Below are 20,000 nucleotides of genomic sequence, written 5' to 3'. Positions count from 1 at the left end.
CACACATATATAATTAGTCATCGTTTTAACTGTCCACTTACTTTATAACACTAAATAAGCCAGTGTGTGTGCGCGTGTGCGCGTGCGCACGCGTTTGCATGTATTCACCAAGCCTCTCTTACTTACAGGCAGGATCTACTTTAGAACAAAATAATGTACTCCATTAGATTTTCTTCAGCAAAACCATGTGGTGACTGTGCTGGCAGATAGTCCTCCTTCCTGCTCCCAGTGCCACGGGTGGGGTCTGTTTCCCTATAGACCTGCCTACGTCCTCCAAAGAACTGCATGAAATGGCGAAATTACTAACCCTCTTTTCAATCAAATGAGCCACTTCTAGTTCTCACTGTCTCTCGGAGGTCTTTAAGTGAGTCAGCCTAGGTCATGTGAGGGAGGCTAAGGTTCTGATTCCCTCTGGAATTTACATCCTTCCAAACAACAGATAATATCAGTGCTTTAAGGTAAATTACCAGCCCTTTATGCTGAAATGCCAAGCAAAGAAGCAGGTGGCTGGATGAGTGGAAACAAAGACCTGGACTGTTTTCTCTTCTAGCCCTCAATTGATGTCACCCATACACCAGCAAGCCGGCCTTAAAATGGAGCCATTCTAGAAAATGATTTATGACAGGAAGTCAGACGGAGAAAAAGATGAAGGCAGTATTAGACTGTTCCCACGTTTATTACATCAGCTTCATCATCTTGTGGCTGGAGGGAAAACCTTGGTGCTGCACGATGCGTGACAGCTAGACTCTCAACACTCAGTCACAACCGACACCAGTACAATGTAGTGTGATATGTTCAGTTGCAAGTTCCATGTTGCATGCTCAGTGATTAATATGTTAAATATGTTTCTGTGAAAAGAAGTACGATCTTGATGTCTAAAATACTCACTCTCTTTTCTACAGGAAGTTGATAAATGGTCTTTTGACGTATTTGCCTTAAATGAAGCAAGTGGAGAGCATAGTCTGAAGTTTATGATTTATGAACTGTTTACCAGATATGATCTTATCAACCGCTTCAAGGTCAGAAACGTCAACAGTGAGACACTTAGAGAATTGGTTATGTGAATAAAAATGACAATACAGAGCACTGAGCCATTCATTGATGGATGCCTTCAGGTTGATTTAGTGGGTCACAGGTTAGCGGTATGAGCTCACTGTCTGATGAAGCCACTGCTCACTGACATGTCTGTGCATCATAAAATGAGGACAGTGTATCCCAACAAGGGTACCTCTGGATTCCTCATAGAATAAGAGCAGGACAGACACCGTGTCTTGAAGAAGTTCAGTGGGTTCTAGTGCCTATGTACTACACAAAAGCCCTTTCCATGTTTTAATATCGAGCATGGTCTTTCTGTGTAGCCCAGGGTAACTGTGAATTTGCGATGTAACACAGGATCATCCCAAATAGTCTTCTTGACTCAGCCACAGGAGCACTGGAATGTCAGAACCACATCTAACTGACTGGAAGCTTTTCATAGATTGAAAAGAAGGGTCTTCAAATTGGTTTCACTTAGAATCATGGAAGCAACAGATTTGATTCAGATTCCTGAGTAGTCCGAGGCTTCGGCTTTTGTTTGCTGGAGGATCAGGGCATTGTAAAGGCTGGAAAGTACTGGGAGGCCAAAGATTTCCTCCTACAGATGGGAATGCCAGGCCTTGCTGCTTATATTTAGGCATTTTATACTTTTAAGAACTAGCCTTTTTTCTTTACTGTGAAATATATAAAATGACAGAACTATATGGTATGAGCCATTTCATTTGGGTTACAGTCCCCCATATTGAAAGCTAATATATCAATAATGTGATTTTTCAAGACTCATCAGATTGAACTTGAAATTACTGTCCATATTTGACTCATTAATTTGGTTCCATTTCCAAACACTGTGCTCTTTCTTATGTAGCCTAACAATTTTGGCCAAAATATGATCATAAATATTGCTTTCCACAGATTCCTGTTTCTTGCCTAATTGCCTTCGCAGAAGCTTTAGAAGTTGGTTACAGCAAGCACAAAAATCCATATCATAATTTGGTCCATGCAGCTGATGTCACTCAAACTGTGCATTACATAATGCTTCATACAGGTATCATGGTAAGAAACCCTTTATAAATGAAGTGTATTAGCATGGAGACAGCACATACCATTCTCCTGAGTTCCTCTTGCCATGAACAAATATGTGTACAATATCATATGTATTTCTAACATACATGTAAAACTCACTGGGATTTTACAAATTACTTATATATTTTTCAGAAAGTATTTGAATTCTGTGGAAGAAAACATACTTAAAGGTCAATTAAAATATATTTAATATGTTAATTTTTAAAAATTTGAACTGTAGTACATTTTTGCTTGTACTTTGTTTCCTTTTTATTGCAAATGGATTTTTCTTATATATAAAAATTATGGTTTCCCCACCTTCTATGCCTCCCAGTTTCACCCATCTTATTATTTCTCAAGTAGATTCACCCCATTTCTGTCTCTCATTAGAAAACAAGCAGGCTTCTAAGGGTAATAATGTAATATAAAATAATATAATATAATATAATATAAACTAGCCCATTGGAATAGTGCAAAATAATATATACAGTACAAACATATAGAATAAAAGAACCCTAGAAGACGTATAAACATAGACACAGAGACCCTTTTATTTTTACATTCATGAATTCCATAAAAACACTAAACTATAACACAAAGGAGAGAGAGGGGGAGAAAGACAGACAAACAGACAGACAGAGACAGAGATGGAGAGACAGAGACAGAGAGAGACAGAGAGACTGACATCAAGAGACAGAAATTTGTATTTGTATATAAAGCTCTGACATGGCATTATGAGACAAGGAGCCTCCAATGTGCTGTTGGAGTACATTTTTTTTTGTTGTTGTCTGGGCATGCAGCATACTCTCTTGAAGAGTAGTTTGTTTCTACATTCTTTTCTATGTAAATTCTTTATTCTTACAAAAAAAAAACCCAAAATTAAAATAAGTGAAATAATTGACATAGAGAAAAAGCCTTGCGTTGTCAGAATATCTTAAGGATAAATACTCTCTAGCTCACCTAACTTCAGTATTGTTTCTCTGTGCATACAAGACTATAATTTACAGACATGTCCTTAAAGAGGGTTGGGGGAATTATGTAGATAAACTTTTAATGGCATTCCTTTCTGACTTTTGCACCACAGTGAATGAATGAATGAACAAGATATTCAACCTGCAGATATTAATTAGGGTAACAGTAAGGGAAGATTGTGGGAGGTCTGGGAATCTCTGTGTTGTCTTCCAGGTCAGGATACAACTAGACAGAGAAAATAAATACCTACTATGTTGAGCACTGAGGAGGATGGGCCATGAGTCAGTCACCCTCCAGTCCTGCACCTTCTTAATTTCTTATGTGCCAGTATTTACTAATATAATGTCATTAACATCTGTAAGTGGCATCTATTCAAGCTAAATCTTCCAGAGTTGGAAGCTGACCTCTCAGTAATGTGGTGTTTCAGAACCATCCCATTCCAGTGCCATCATGGAACTCATGATCTTCCCTCAAGCTCTTCACTCTGCCTGATAAGGGTTAGGGTCCCAAGAAAATCCTCTGAGGCCTTAGCGTAAGTCCCAAAGAGCTTGCCAACCTGTAGCAGGTGCATGATTCTCTAAGATGAACAAAGGCATCATCACACCTGCATTTTCTCATTCTGAAATTAATTCTGTTGACTACTACCTATAATATCCATGTGTGAGGATTTTTCCCACGGTTCCTTACACATTTACCAAATACATTTTTAGCCCTTACTTTCCTTTGTCACCTAAGCTTTGCAGATCCTTCAGTGCCTTGGGGTCGGATCCTTCTTCTGCCCTGTGTTCATGTTATTGGTTCTGCAAGAAATTCGTCCAAAGCATAGCATCTCGAGACAGTGATTTGTTTTTCTCTCTCAAAGGCCTGTGGCTAAGAGTCCCAGCAAGAAGGCTTACATTTGAGGTGTCTCATGTGACTGCAGCCAGCTAGCTGCACTAGCTGGAGACAGCTGAGGATATGCCTGACTTGGGGTCTAGGATAGCTTGCACTTGTGGCTCTTTGTTGATATGGGTGGTGGTGGGAAGCTCAGATGCATACTTAAGGAATAGTTTAAATTTTCACTACGTTGTAGAAATGCCCTCCCTATGACAAAGCACTTTAAAAAGTGTCCTAAGTGTTTTCAGAACTCTTGGTTTCTCTTGAATGAGTGCCCCCGTGCAGTAACTCAGTTTTCCCCAAACCCTCTGTGTCAAGGAGTCTCGGTTGTCACAGTCCTTTCTGGAAGGCACTGCTCTCTCTTGCTTTAGTGTGCATGATATATGAGAATGGAAGCAGGGAGCTCCTAACCATTCTAAGTGGTGTTCTGTGGGAAACATTGCCTTAGGGTTCTCCACTTGCCTGTAGATTTCTAATGCCTCTGTTCTGGCCCTAACTATGAGGTGACTTTTTTTTTTTCCAAACGTTTGCTATTCCATATTTCCTGAATTTATTGTGTTTTTTTAAGTTAACTAGAAAAGTAAAAGCTATTTATTTAAATATCACTCTACAGTGGAGAGTGAAGGATTAGCTCTCTGAGAAAGAGGGTGAAGAAGCAACGCCCATTTTGCTCTAACTCAATAGCTGCTCAATTGTGAAGACAATTGAAAAAGAAAAAAAGGGCTGTCCCAGTCAGAGATTTTTCATCTTACAATATGATTCAGTGCAAACACATTTTGTTGTTTTTGTTTGTTTGTTTGTTTACTGCAAGGACATGGGGACCAAATAAAGACCTCCTCTTTTATTCTCTTTTACTCTGAAGTTCAAAGGTTACACTGAAAAGATATAAGGTGTCACATTAATGGAAAGCAGAGAATTTCAAATCCACCATGTGACTTCTTTTCTTCCTTCCTTTCTTCCTTTCTTTCTTTCTTTCTTTCTTTCTTTCTTTCTTTCTTTCTTTCTTTCTTTCTTTCTTTCTTTCTTCCCCCCTCTCTCTCTCTTTCTTCATCCATCCATTCACTTCACATCCCAATATCACCCCCCATCCCGTTCCTTCTAGTGCCCCGTCTGACACAGTTCCTTATCACATTCCCCTACTTGCCTTCTACTCTGAGAAGGGCAAAGCTCCTTCTGGGTATCACATCATGGCACATCAAGTCACTGTAGGACTAGTTATATCCTTTCCCACTGACATAAGACAAGTTAGGAGAATGGGGTCCAAAGGCAAGCAACGGAGTCAGTGAGCTCCCACCCCAGTTGTTGGGGGACCTGCATGAAGACCTAGATGCTTCTCCACTACATGTGGGGGTGTCTAGGACAACTCTTTGGTTGGTGGTTCAGTCTATGGGAGCCCCCAAGGGTCCAGGTTAGTTGACTCTGTTGGTCTTCCTGTGGAGTCCCTGTCCTTTTCAGGTCTGACAATCCTTTCTTTGACTCTTCCACAATACTCTCCAAGGCCCAGCTAATATTTGGCTGTGGGTTTCTGTTTCTCTTTCCCTTGGCTGCTGGGTGGAGCCTCTCAGAGGACAATTATGCTTCTGCCTGCAAGCATAACTATCATTAATGACACTATCATTAATAGTGTCAGGGTTTGCCTCTTGTCCATGGAATTGATCTCAGTTCGGGCCAGTCATTGTGTTGGTCATTCCCTCCTTCTCTGCTCCATCTTTGTCCCTACACATCTTGTGGGCAGGATACATTTTGGATTGAAGAATTCGTGGGTGGGCTGCTGCCCTTATTCCTCCACTGGGAGTCCTGCCTGGGCACAGCAAGTGGCCATTTCAGGCTCGATATCCCCCCCCCCCAACTGCTAGGAGTCTAAGCTAGAGTCACCCCCATGGACTCCCTGAGACCTCCCCACCCCAAGTCTGGAACTCTGGCACATCCTAGAGATGCCTCACCCTGCCCAGATTACTCTCCTCTTTCCCCTGCCCTCTCTACTCCTGATCTTGTTGCCTACTCCCCTTCCTATCCCCTCACCCACCATGTGCTTTTAGACTTACAAAGATTTGTTGAGTGCAATGCCCTTTCCTGTTCTCTTGAAGCGTGGGAACTCTGAGCCCACGTCCTTGCTTCCTGGTACAATACCAAGTAAATGAAGCCATTAGTGCAGGTCAGAGGCACTGCTGAGAAAACCAAAAATGTGATTGTAACTTCCTGTCTATTAACAAAATCGGCGTGACACCTGGCTTCCGATTTTAATCATTCTTCAGCAAAATATCAGTGGGGTCATCTGTTAGTGTGACCATTACAAAATTAGTATTCTGGCAAACCTAATTTCATCTAGACTAAGATCCAGAAACTGCCCTTAAAGCAACAGGGAGAGTAAATTTTACAATGGAATACAATTTTTGCAGGTGAAATGAATTCACGAATTGAATGTGTTGAGTATTTTGTCAAAATGAGATCACACTACAAACATGACAGTTTTGGAAATGCAGTTTTAACAAGCTTTCTTCCACGGTGGTAGGTGAACACTAATTTTCGTACAAATGAACATTTAGGTCTTTGGAACAAAAATGCATTACAGAGATGCCAGCTAAACCTGTGCCAGTCTTTGTCATCCTTCATATTTGGTATGGAAAAGACCAGATCACTCCTTTTAGCGTTGCGTTGATTCCCTGCTATTTCGAGCTGGCCTCTTATCAGAGTGACATTTCTAGAGCACTCCAGTTCCAGGCCAAGGCTGTCAGGTGACTAATGCATCTGTCACCTGCAAAGTGTTCTGAGGAGCATCATCTGAAAGGGATTGTGACGGAGTTTCCTGTGTGTTAATGTCAGAGGGGAAGCCCTCAGTCCTGACAGTCAGTCAGCTGTGGAGAGAGGTAGGGACTTGATGTTGGCACGGCTGCTTGCCTCTCTCTCTCTCTCTCTCCTTTTGTCACCTGATTAACTTGTAACCCATGCCACAGTGACAGTGATGTGCAGGAAATACATTTACTAAAAAAGCCATTGCTCTGTGGAGTGATGTCAAACTACCTCCAACTGTCTCTTTGAATACAAGGTCATTCTAAGGCCATACCCAGAGCACTTTGTACTCAGTAGCTGGTGACCTTCGTTCTCTCTAAGGAACTGGGTAGAAGAAAGAGAGGCAACTTGCAATCTTTTCTTTGGAATTTGCAACCCACTGCCTGGCCGGATGCCAACTCCCACACTTAGGGATGACTCTATTTTTCTCTGATCAATCTGCAGAAAATGTGGCAGGGAGCCCATGGTCTGTGGTAATGGCTTCCTTGGGAATATTGTTTGAAAGAGCGTGGGCTTAGGAAGCTGCCACCAGCTTTGAAAACATTATCTGCCACTTCTAATATGCTAGCTCTCCATTTTGGCCTCTATTAACTCCTCACTAAAACGGAGTTAATAATACTGACCAATTCACAGGTTGGTAATGAAGAGCCATTAAGTCTCAATATAAAGCACTTTGTGCAGCACCTGAAAGAAAATAAGTGCAAATACAAGCCATATTATTATTTGCTTTCATAATGCAATACTTTTCTGTGTAAAATTATAGCAAACTGCTGCAGTTTTTCCCCCAAAAGATGATGAAGAAAATGTGTCAACCCCAGCACTTTAGGCTCAAATAGTTATTAATTATGTCCCTTTAAAATGCTCTGAAGGAAAAAGAATGCTTTTAAGAACCAAGTCAATATGATTTTCTGACCTAAAATTCTCCCTAGACTAAACATATACTTTATCACACATATGCACATACATACACAGCAATTTAAACGTGAATATAGTCTTAGAGTTCTATTAACTTCTACCCATTCATATACCCAGGTAATTCAGTTAGTTATTTTGCTTTTGAATGATTAGAACAGGAACAATGGTCTCGAACCATGAAACATACTGCTATCTACAGAAGGAAAAGAAAATACAACCTTTTTTTTTTCTGTCTGAATCCTGGCTCTTGTCCCTGTGTGAACTCTGGCACATTGATCCCATTCCATGGGACCCAGCTTTGCTATCAGCCAACATAAAGACACAAATATTTACTTACTGAGTGGAAAATAGGACCAGTATAAGAATAATGGAATCTCAAAGGCCCATCTAACGTCGTCTCTGGCCCGTCCTGTCTATCGCTGCTGTGTAAGCTGTTAGGAGCGGCGAGTACTTCCTTCTTGTGTAGCAGGACTGCCCACTTAAGAATATGTCTGTCCAAGCCCTCCTCTAGGCACACACTGTCTACGGTTTAGATGAGGTGCAGAATCTACATTGCTCATGGCTCGTCATTTTAACCTTGGATTTCTGCCCATCAAGGACCAGCAGATCCCCAGTGTTGGACTCGGTTCTTTTCCAGATAGGAACCATGATATAATCTGACCTTGTATGTCCTAGCTTGTCCCCAGGAATTGTTTGAAAAGTCTACAAGCTTAATCTTTTTTTTTTTTTTTTTTTTGCTCTAAGGACATTCACCACCAGTAATCAATGAATCAGCTGTGAAAGAGCTAGCGGTTATTCCAAAATTCTACTTTAACTAATACAAATAAAGATATTTTTCACTTGAATGTAAATATTTCTGTATTCCCAAATTTTCTCATCTAAAGGAAATCAATAAAACCACAACACTTTAATAACTAAGTGGGGTGTGTGGAGAAACTTCTTCTTGTGGAAGGCAGAGATTAAGTAACTTCAAATAATTATGAGATAATGTGTGATTAAATCCCATCTCTAAATTTACTTTGCAGCTTTATATTTGATATTATTCTACTTAAAGGTACTTAAAGTTGCCTTTTTAAAAAGAGTTAAATTTATAACTATGACCAATAAGAGATGTTTGAAGATGACAGGTGATTTCTGTTCCCTTGGAAACGCGTTTCTTTAATAAACAATGGATCCCTAGGGTACCAACTTCTTTCACGATGGGCTCAGTGGGAACTGTAGAGGGTCAGTCCCAGGTCAGTCTGTAAGACAGGCTATTACCGAGGTCATCTTTTTCCTTTTAATGACTCAGATGAGTGTGTACATGCACCAAGCAGCTAGTTACACTAAGTCCCGTTAGCTCTGAATGTCACTCCCTACACACAGAGCTTTCATAAGTCAGGTACCGTCAGTTAGGACGTGCTAGTTCTCATCGTCTCCATTTAATGCTTTAAGTAATGACTGTAGGAAAATGCTGTTTGCTCTGTGTTTAGATATTGGGCAAGGCTTTGATAGGAAAAGCACTATAAATTTACTTTAAACTTTTGAAAGCTTACAGAGAAATACTCTTTAATTCCGTTTTAATGGGAACTGTAGCTCAGAAGGTAAACAGCTCGCTTCCCCAGGGATGAAGAAGGACTCACACACTGGACTAACTGACCATCCACTCTTTTCCACTGTTCCCCACTACTTCTCTTTTATGAAGACTGATGGGATTAAACTCTACAAACAATATCTCCTGCTGTGTGCCAAAGTCTGCCCTTAGTTCAGTGGGAGAAGCACATCTCAGTGAGCTCTAAGAGTCAGTACCCATCAGCTCGTCCTTCCCAGCTCACAGGTCTTCAGTGGCTCCTGACTGCCTTTTATACAAAATCCAAATCTATTAATTTTAATGAAAGAAGAGCATCAATTGGTTTCATACTCTTCATCCTCCTTTTAACTTCATTTAAACTGGCTCTCAGACATAATAGGGCTATTGCCAACTCTGTTTCAATATAGACCACATCAATCATATTAATCATATCAATATGATATATGGCATCATTCTCCATTTGCTGTTTCTATGTAAAGAACTTTTACTTTCAGCCATCTTTTTTCCCAAAATCCATTGTCAACATTAAATCTGTCTACCAGTACCAGATTGTACCTGTATCCTGTGACCTCTTACAAACTATAAATAAAGGTCATTTGGTGTTCTTCTTGTGGTGTGTAGGTGTGTGTGTATATGCACATGTGCACATATGTATTTATGCATACATACATACGTACATATGTATGTATATGAGTATATATGTGTATGCATGTACATGTGTGGGCATGTGTGGGCATATATGGGCTTGTGTGTGCATGTATGTATACATATGTATGCATGAGTACACATGTATATATGTATATGAGTATATATGTGTATGTATGGGCATGTATGTACATGTATATGTATGTATATTATAATATATAATATATATATATATATATATATATATATATATATATATAATTGTATGTGCATGTGCATATATGGGTGTGTGTGCTTGTCAGTGTTTTAGTTCTTTATATGTTTCAAATGTATGAAAAATGACCAAGAGAAAATTTCCTCTCACATTAGAACTTTTTTTCCTAACAGAAGTCCTATTTTCTTGCAGGACTGTCCAAAAAAAGTATTTGTGGATGGTGGTAAAAATTTGTATCTTAGCTCTTCTCAGTGAAAACACTTGGCCCATGTGATTAGTAGCCATGTGAAACATGCCTAGGCAACGGAGCATGAGAATTTAATTTTACTATGTTTTATTTATTTTAATTGCCATATGTGTTATTGTGTGTTAATTGAAGTGAGTAATGAACAATTCACTGAAATATTCTATAAACTATAGGAGTAGAAAAAATGGTATTATACAGATGGTAAAAGAAAGGCCAGTGAATATGAAATAGAAGGGTCTGAATTTACATGAAATTATTCTTTCCTTTGTCATTGTTAAGTTTCACTGAATTGGAATATACATGTTATACATACAAAATTTGGCACATCCTTGGAAACCATTCCATATGTGAAAATCTAAAATCATATTTCAGTTTCTCTCTTGGGAAAAATAAGTACTTTCAATTTTAAGTGGAAATCTGTTCTTATGGCATCTTCTGTATGATCTTCTACAATTATCTATTATATACATTTTAATGAAGGTGAACTCCATGTTAGAAGACTACTATATTTTCATTTACATCATGCAAAACCAAGCTAGTAAGATTGTAATCTCAAAATCCAGTTAGAGTTAACCTTTCAAACGATGGGAAATGACTCTTTTTCCAAGTAGCAAGAGGAATCATATTTTGAATTTTAAATTTTGAACTTACAAAGCATGACACAATCATTGGTTTCATAAAGCAACCATTATTCACAATTAATGGAGTGAGAAGGGAAATTCATATGAAAGAAATGGGGCATTATTTTACATGACTGTGCATTCTGAACACACTAACGATGTCCTCATAAAGAGAAATGATGATGAAGATGTTGAATGTGACAATGTGTTTGCTTCCTTTGCTAGCACTGGCTCACTGAACTGGAAATTTTAGCCATGGTCTTTGCAGCTGCCATTCATGATTATGAGCACACAGGAACAACAAACAACTTCCATATTCAGACAAGGTAAGTGCAATGATGTCTTAGCGTTAACAAGTGAAAACTTAAAACTTGTTTTTTCTCAAAAGAACAGGGCAAGGAAGATAACTATAGTCAAAGTACACAATAAAAATCAACAAAATGAGTGTCCTTCTGAAACCCATTACCATGAACAATTGGATATATGCCAATTAAAATGATTTTTACTTGTTTTTTATTAGTAAGAGAAGTTGTTTAGAACATGTAGATTTTATTAAGAATAGGTTTAACAAATTTTTAGCAATCCTGCTTAAGCTTTAACAACTGAAATCCATCTACTGTTCTTGTTCAAAACCTTACTTTATACTTGACATATTAACAACTTAAAGAACATAGATGTCTGTAGGATAAGTTCTCTCTGCCAAGGCTAAGCCTAAGTAGTCATATATGTCAGACATATATTCACTGAGGAACATAATATAATAAATTGTCTAAGGCACTGTTTTGAGACACAATATATGTCATAAAAGGTACACAATTTTATTTCTTAGAAAATCAAGAGATTGAAGAAATCTCGTTCCAGGACATTAGGAAGTATTTAATATAATTGAAAAATAAGATGCTTTAATGAAGGCTAAAGCGGCAGTTACTCAAGCCAAAGTACTAGAGTAGATATGGATTATAGTAGCCTCTGGGGTTCCTATAACAAAACACCCCCAAACGGATGGCTTAAACAACGTGCAATTCCTTTCTGACATCTGACAATACTGGCAGTCTGGAGTCTAAGACTAAAGGGACAGAGGAGTGTTCTCTTCTAGGCCCTTCTCCCTGGCTTGCAAACAGCAACCTCCTTGTGTCCCCAACCTGGTCTTTTCTCTCTGCATATACCCCTTGGTGTTTTTTCCTCTTCAAATGAGGACACAATTCATACAGGATTTGGTTCCACCACTTACATTACCCCATTTAAATCCCAATTATACCCTTAATAGATATATATCCAAATACAGTCACACTGAGGATTAGAGATTCAGCATATGAATCTGGTATGTGTGGGGTCCAGAACTCTGTCTGTAAAAGGAAGGTTTACCTAAGTTCTTTTTAGTTAAATGGAGATATCAGATAGAGGTAGAATTTAGTCTAGAGTAAATCAGGATGCAACTCACTTGCTGATATTTTGTGATTGATTAGCCAAGACTGCTTAAGAAGGAAATAGGTATAAACAAAGTTATTTAAAAGGCAATTTGATGTGAATATTATGGTCATTAAGCAGAAACAACATTAATAATTTCCCTACTCAGGCCTATGACCTCTGCCGCCATAGGCTTTAAACCAGGGTTACACTACCAAACATGAACTCCCTATTGTGACAGTGGACTACGAATATAATCAGCAAGTAGTTTATTATCCCTCTAACAGATGCGGCACTACTACTAGTGGGCACTTCCTGTCTGTCTGTCCGATTGGTAGTGTGCATATAGGATCTACAGCAGAGTAAGTCTATTGGTGAGAGTTCTCCTTCAGCAAACCACAGGGCAGCCTCAGGCACTCTTGAGGGATAGCCTTCTAGTGAGGAAGTATCACAGTTCCACCTTAATTTCTCTAAGTCTGAGACTAAGAGAATGTGATGCCTTCAAAAGGAAGCTCTTACCATCTAGTTCCAGAGGGAAACCAACAGCAGTGATAATTTGTCTGCATTATTTTGAGGGTTTGGAGACTCCATGACTATACATCATAGGAAGGTATTCCCCGCTTGGATTTTCATTTAATAACTTACAACTTATGGAAGCAGCTTTATCTATCCACAGAAGTACTGCCTTCAAATTCTGTTTTATTTTTAATTAGTACATCAAGTATCAGCCTTTTTATCCATTGCTTTAGCTGACCTGTCTTCTCTCACTCTTCCCAAGCTCCCTGCCCCCCCTCCCTTCTCACTTAAACCTATCCGTTTCCCAATATTCCCCTTTTCACAGTGTTAAATAGGTGTTAAATATTTTTGTTTATTCACTGGTTTTGTTTTGATAAACTATATCTTAGAGCAATTGTAGATTTATAGAAAACTGATCATGGGGCACAAAGTTTCTGTAGGGTCAACCCAGTTACCCTACAGTTTTGCCCAAGGATCAGAACCAATGTGCACAGCTTGACTATAAAGCACTATTTGCAGTTAATGAGTTAATATTAATATGTTAATTAAGTCCTTGCTTCTTTTTAGGGCTCAGATTCTGTTTGTAATTGCTATGGGTTTTGATAAATGTCTAAGGAACCTCTCTGTAGCTTACATGATTTAAGTATCTCCTTTGCTTATTTCTTTCCTCCTTTCACCACTGGGAACGGTGTTCTTCTAAAGATTGGGTTACTTTTGCCTTTTCCAAAGTGCCATGTTGAACTTAGACAGTATATATCCTGGACTGATTTTTTTTTCCCCACTCAGCAACATATGTGAAAGGTTCCTCTATGTTTTCTCATGTCTTGGTAACTCATTTTTATTCTTGATATCTGAATAATATTACATAGTATGGTCCCACCACAATTGTTACAGTCACCTATTAGAAGACCATTAGTCAGCTAAATTTGTCACTTATGAGTGGAGCTGCTATTAAATAAATGTGCTAGCTTTACGTGGTTGATTCCTTAGGTTTTTTAATAGAAATATTTCAACAACTAGTATTTTAGATATTAGGATTTTTTGCATTGGTGTTGGGAGGAAAGACACAGTCTATTACAATATTTATTACAATATTAGGTATTTTAAAACTTAATGCTGACCTAAGATGACTGAAATTCAACTTATAGGTCATTCTGTTTATATCCCACAAAATATTTTTTAAAAAACCTAAAATCACTAGGATGAAGTGGCCTATGAAAGTACACAGTCAGTGTACTGCAGTGCTGAGACTGTGGAGTCCAGAAGAGGGGCAGATTCAGTCCAGTGACTACAGATCCCTGCTCCTACAAGAGACACACAAAGGGTGCATCCAAACTGCTAAAGCTGCACACAGGATGGTCAGTTGATCAACAAAGAAAGCTAACACTCAGTGAAAATGTGAAGTTGTTCTGTGTAGCCCGCTCCCCCAGAGTGATAGAGAAAAATACAGGGAAAGAAGAACTTTGCGATCTGGTTATAAAGCAGGAGTGCTATCAGCTTATTTTGTAGAGTAAAAAGAACGCCTTTCCTTTTACTGTACTCTGATTCCAGGGAGGAGAAGACTGTTTATATTAAGGTTGCTTGTTGAAGACTTTTTGCACCCACAGAATCCATAATAAGGAGGATTTATATGACAGATGAGTCATTCCTGGGCTGGGCTCTGTATAGGCCAACAGTTCCAGGGTTTAGAGAGGGGAGCAAGTGACCCATAACCAGTGAGCACATCTTGCCCTTTCTGTTCTGAACAGTGAAGACCAAAGTGGTTTTCTCCAGTTCTATATCAGGATATCACATGGTGCTTGCTCTTTCACTAATCACCTACAGTAAGGTGAACAGACCTAACCTGCTTAAGTGTTAGTCTTTAGAGAAGTAAGAGAAGGCATAGGAATTAGGTAAGGGAAAGAGAGATGCCACATGGAGAAGAGAGAAATAATGATGATGGCAAGAAAAATTAGTATTGTCCTCATTTCTAGTAAGAAATAATAAAAGTGACTGTGGTCTTATATTTTACTGGATTTCATATACATTGTCTCTCACAAGATCCATTTTTTTAATGGATTCACACTACATGAGCTTGAAAATTCTATTAAAGGGAGCTATTTCAATGACAAAAACATACAACAATAAAACCTTTTCAATTCATGGTGCTACCTTCATGTTGCCAAAGGAGAAATAAGATCAACATCACCATAACATTAATTCTATTTTATTTTATAGTGTACATGCTATTTGGTTTTATAGGGCTTTTGTAAAATGGAGGTGCATTTACCTTATAAACAAAATAAGCAAGGCTGCATCTGAGTTCCCTCAAAATATTATAATGCATGAAATCCTTGAAAGTGTAAATAAATGGAATTAATTTTCCCTTTGTGAACAGCAAATGACGAGCTACACGTTACCATGGATACTACATGCTGCTTAGAGTCTTGTTCTTTTTTAGCAGTAAAAGACCATCAAACATTGAGAGCATGCTGTATTCTCAGCAAGCTTGTTGGATTTATAAGACAAAGCCATACATATTTTGCTATGCTAAATGTGATTCAAAAACACAGTTTTGCTTGTTTTTCAGAAAGGGAGTGATCCTCATTGCCGCAGCATATAATAACCCTGAAAATCCTACTATAGATAGGTCTGCATTTGCATGACATAAATGAGACCGTTGGAAAAAAATCATAGTTTTTCCTATGAGCTTGGCAAACTTCTGGAAATACATATTCAGTTAATATTGATTTGATTATCCCTCAAATATGAATTACGTATGACCTTCCTTTGTGTTGAGCTATGATTGTTAGCTAAGCCAGGTTTAAGTTGTGAGATTGTTAGAAAGTATGTGAGGTTGCTTGGACCTGCACACAGTTTCGCTTTTATGACAGTGCAGGATGCATAAGAGCAAGCAATTATTCTAGCGAATGATAGGCCAATTCGCTTATGCTGTGCTAACAAAATGAAAGACTTGCTTCATCTGGTAGACTATTAGATAATGCTCTTGAATATACTGCTTGCAGGAGATAGATGTCAGATTTCTTCAGTGTCTTCTTTTTAAAATCTTATGTCTATATAAGGCAGGCGATATGATTTTATAGCACAAATAGCAAATGGTTCCTAGAGCGAAGCGAATTAGTGCAGCCTTCCACATTTTTGTATTGCTTCAGGGACAACATTGGTTCCTTCTTTGTTTGTACTCACCTGCTCACCAGGAAACATTCAGCAGTAGGTAAGTGCTAGGTTGTAACTAGAACTTCATCCGTCAAAAAGTCAGAGACGGTCTACTTTGTGCGACACAGTTTCCTACCACAGTGTCTTAGTCAGAGTTTCATATTGCTGTGATAAAACATTATGACCAAAAACAACTTGGGAAGGAAAGGGTTTATTTTAGTTTGCAAATCCCGGGTTACTCTTTCACTGACAGAGGTCAGTCTAGGAGCTTAAAGTAGGAACATGGAGGCAAGAACTAAAGCAGAGGCCATGGAGGGTTGCTGCTTACTGGCTTGCACAGGCTGCTTTTATTCTGCAACTCACGACCATCATCCCAGATAAAGCACTGCCTACAAAGGGAAGAGCCATCCCATACCAATCATTTATCAAGAAAATGGCACACAGGTTTGCCCACAGGCCAATGTTATGAAGGTATTCTGTCAATTCAGAGTCCTTTCCAATTACTCTACCTTATATTAAATTCACTTAAAACCAACCAGCACACATAGCAAATGTATCTAGCAAGAAGGAGGAATGGCAGAGGGACTAGGTTCTAGGGGCCATTGGTAGTGAAATTGCTATGGGCTTTAATTGCTGTAGGCTGCTGCTTCCTTTCACTGTGCTAGCCTGTGTGTCTAGCTCGCCAACCGAAGACACTGCACATAGGGGTTCTGCTTCCATTCTGTGCCGAACACTCTAAGAGGAGACAATAAAGAAGCCAAGACTCCACTTTACAGGACTAAGAGTGCTTGCAGCGGATCCATGATTGTATCAAGTCTATCCAGACAATTTGAGGTAGAATTTAAATTATATGAAAATAAAGGCAGGAGAGAAATAAAAGCCTGTTGATGCATTCAACAGCTTAAGAGTTAAGTGTCTGCTGCAAACTTGTGTTGAAAAACAAGTTTTTCAATTTGAATTTACAGTGAGTACATCTGCAATATTCATATTTAATTACAAGATTGAGTGGGAGAAAGTGATTTCCATCATCCTCTTTATCCCCTAGCCAAAGTAATTTGGGGTCAAAGGAATGATGATGTGATTAAGTACTTGAAAATAGGGCAAAAAAAGGCTAATGATTCACTGATGGAATAATGATGAGCTAAATATTTTCTCTTGGATATTTAGGCTATCTTACAGATATTAGCATTATAATTGGAAAGGAAAGGGCATATAGATATTTAAAGTATAATAACTAAGGAGGAAACTAGCATCATGACCAATTATCTCAAGCATGCAAGCCATCTTTGGCTTGAAATTGAAAAACATGTGAAATTCAATGAAAAATCTAAAGAAGAAATGGAGTGATGCCAAGATATGCAGAAAAGTATTTGACAAAATCCAAAATCCTTTCATGGTCAAATTCAATAAGCTTGAAAGAGCAGGCGTTGTCCTTAACGAAATAGGAAAGAATATGTCCAAGAGAATGGTACTCATTGGGTGCTGAGAGTGTGGTCAAGAGACCTTGGTCAAAGAACCTACAAATCTCACCTAGATGAGAGTAGTGAGCTAATAAAAGGGATTATACGTCAAAGGGACTGCCATTAATAGCAATGTACTACATTCTGGGAAACGACCAAGAGTAGACATTAAATATTGTACAGAAATAGTAAGTGTATGAGCTAATCTATAATATAAATCAGTCAAGCTACTGAACAATGTATTGTCTCACAAGGTTATGCTGTAGCAAATCTGCGCAATTTTTTCATTTTAAGATTTGTAAATACATTGCAAACATAAGCATCTACAAGAAAATAGGGATATCTTTATATTAAGGAAGAAATAATGTTATCTTTGTTACATGGATTTGTAGCATATTTGAAAAAAATTATAAACCAAGAACCTTAAAGCAAACGCTACAGTATGAAGTGATACTTGTAGGATATAAGTTCAATGGGTTGTGGCATCCTGAGTCTACAGCTGATGGAATTTCTCTTTGAAAATATAATACCATTTATGTTAGCATCCTCAAACTGAAATACTTGGTATAAGCATAACAAAATGTGTAGAAAAATCTAGAAGAGGAAAACCATTTAATTTTGGTGGAAGAATCCAGAAGGTTTGAGGACACCTAGAGAACACAGCTCATACCCATCAACTAAGTAAGGCTCCCAGGCTCTCCAGAGACTGAAACAGCAATCTTGGCACCTGCATGTGTCTGTGCTAGGTCCTCCACATATAAGTTAGTGTTACCTTGATGTTTTGTGGCACTCCTAGTAGTGGGAGTAGGGGTATCTTTGACTCTTTTGACTGTTCTTGGGACCCTTTTCCTCCTGCTGAGTTAGCTTGCCAAGCCTTGAAGTGAGTGTTGGTACCTAGTCTTATTGTACCTTGGTATGCAATGTTTGTTTTATATCCCTGGGAGGTCTGCTCTTTTCTGAAAGAAAATGGATGGAGGAGTGGATATTAGGGAGAGGGGATTGCAGCTGGGAAGAGTGGGGAGGGGACAACAGTGGGAAAGGAAACTTTAGCAGGATATGTGGAAAACAAAAATTTAAAGGAAAATAGAAAAAAAGATTCTGGCACACGAAACAAATTGAAGAGGTAAATCATGTTCATGGATAGAAAGCTTTGATTTGGTCAAAATGTTATTCAACCCAAGTCCTAATTGGACTTTTTAATGTACTTGTTTTGGGGGTTTGTTTGTTTGGTTTTGCTTTGTTTTATTTTGTTATGTTTGTTTGTTTGCTGAGTTTTGTTTGCTTGTTTGTATATTTCTTAACGATTGTATGGAGAAAGAAGAGCTCCGGAATAGATAATACAGCAAGGGAGTAGATCAAATTAGAGTACTATTCCCCTCACGTCAACCTTTACAACTGTGAAAAATTCTGGCAAGAACTACAGCTTATACTCAGCCTTCTGCAAGGCTAATTAACTGATTAGACAGTCAGCAAGGTGGACAGATTAGAATGTTGGCAGTTGTCTTAGTCAGGGTTTCTATTCCTGCACAAACATCATGACCAAGAAGCAGTTGGGGAGGAAAGGGTTTATTCGGCTTACATTTCCACATTGCTGTTGATCACCAAAGGATACAGGACTGGAACTCAAGCAGGTCAGGAAGCAGGAGCTGATGCAGAGGCCATGGAGGGATGTTCTTTACTGGCTTGCTTCGACTGGGTTGCTCAGCCTGCTCTCTTATAGAACCCAAGACTACCAGTTCAGAGATGATCCCACCCACAGGGGACCCCCACACACACACCTTGATCATTAATTGAGAAAATGCCTTGTAGCTGGATCTCATGGAGGCATATCCCCAACTGAAGCTCCTTTCTCTGTGATAACTCCAGCTGTGTCAAGTTGACACAAAACTAGCCAGTACAGCAGTCCAGAGCTAGTTTAAGCCTCCTTCATAGACATTTATCAACCTCTTCTGTATGTGACCTAACAACTTTGTAGCCGTTATTAAATCCCATGGAATGTACACACTTCTAGCCCTTCTTCACAACCAAAGGGCTGAGAATAGTATCAGCTGGCACTGGAGTCTGAGAGCTGCTTTTCTATGCCCCATCTGCCTGATGCTTCTATCAATCTATTTTTAAAACATCTTGAGATTTAAATTTTCTCTGTTCTTCACTATAAAGATATACAGAATTTCTATAATGCTAATATATGGTATTTGAGGATTTACTTGTTAGTTTTGTATCAACTTGACACAGCTCAAGTTATCACAGAGAAAGGAGCTTCAATTGGGGACATGCCTCTATGAGATCCAGCTGTAAGGCATTTTCTCAATTAGTGATCAAGGTGGGAGGTCCCCTTGTGGGTGGTGCCATCTCTGGGCCAGTAGTCTTAGGTTCTATAAGAAAGCAGGCTGAGCAAGCCAGTGGAAGCAAACCAGTAAAGAATATCTCTCCATGGCTTCTGCATCAGCTCCTGGTTTCTGACCTGCTTGAGTTCCAGTCCTGACTTCCTTTGGTGATCAACAGCAATGTGGAA

The 20,000-nt window shown here is 38.8% G+C and overlaps 1 protein-coding gene across 5 annotated transcripts in view; it reads left to right on the top strand.

Moving 5' to 3' along the window:
- Pde1a (phosphodiesterase 1A) overlaps nt 1-20,000 on the top strand; it is a 287,640-nt gene that overhangs the window by 223,555 nt on the left and 44,085 nt on the right. For all 5 annotated transcript variants that reach the window (XM_029536147.1, XM_021192360.2, XM_021192362.2 and 2 more), the window contains 3 exons: nt 903-1,019; nt 1,948-2,088; nt 11,172-11,272. In XM_029536147.1, coding sequence (XP_029392007.1) covers nt 903-1,019; nt 1,948-2,088; nt 11,172-11,272 — 359 coding nt within the window. The remainder of the gene's footprint in view (nt 1-902; nt 1,020-1,947; nt 2,089-11,171; nt 11,273-20,000) is intronic.

This window comes from Mus pahari, chromosome 3 (genome assembly GCF_900095145.1).
Source record: "Mus pahari chromosome 3, PAHARI_EIJ_v1.1, whole genome shotgun sequence".
Taxonomy (NCBI): Eukaryota; Metazoa; Chordata; class Mammalia; order Rodentia; family Muridae; genus Mus; species Mus pahari.
The sequence above is the reverse complement of the archived record's forward strand: the minus strand, read 5'-3'. Positions and strand labels throughout refer to the sequence as shown.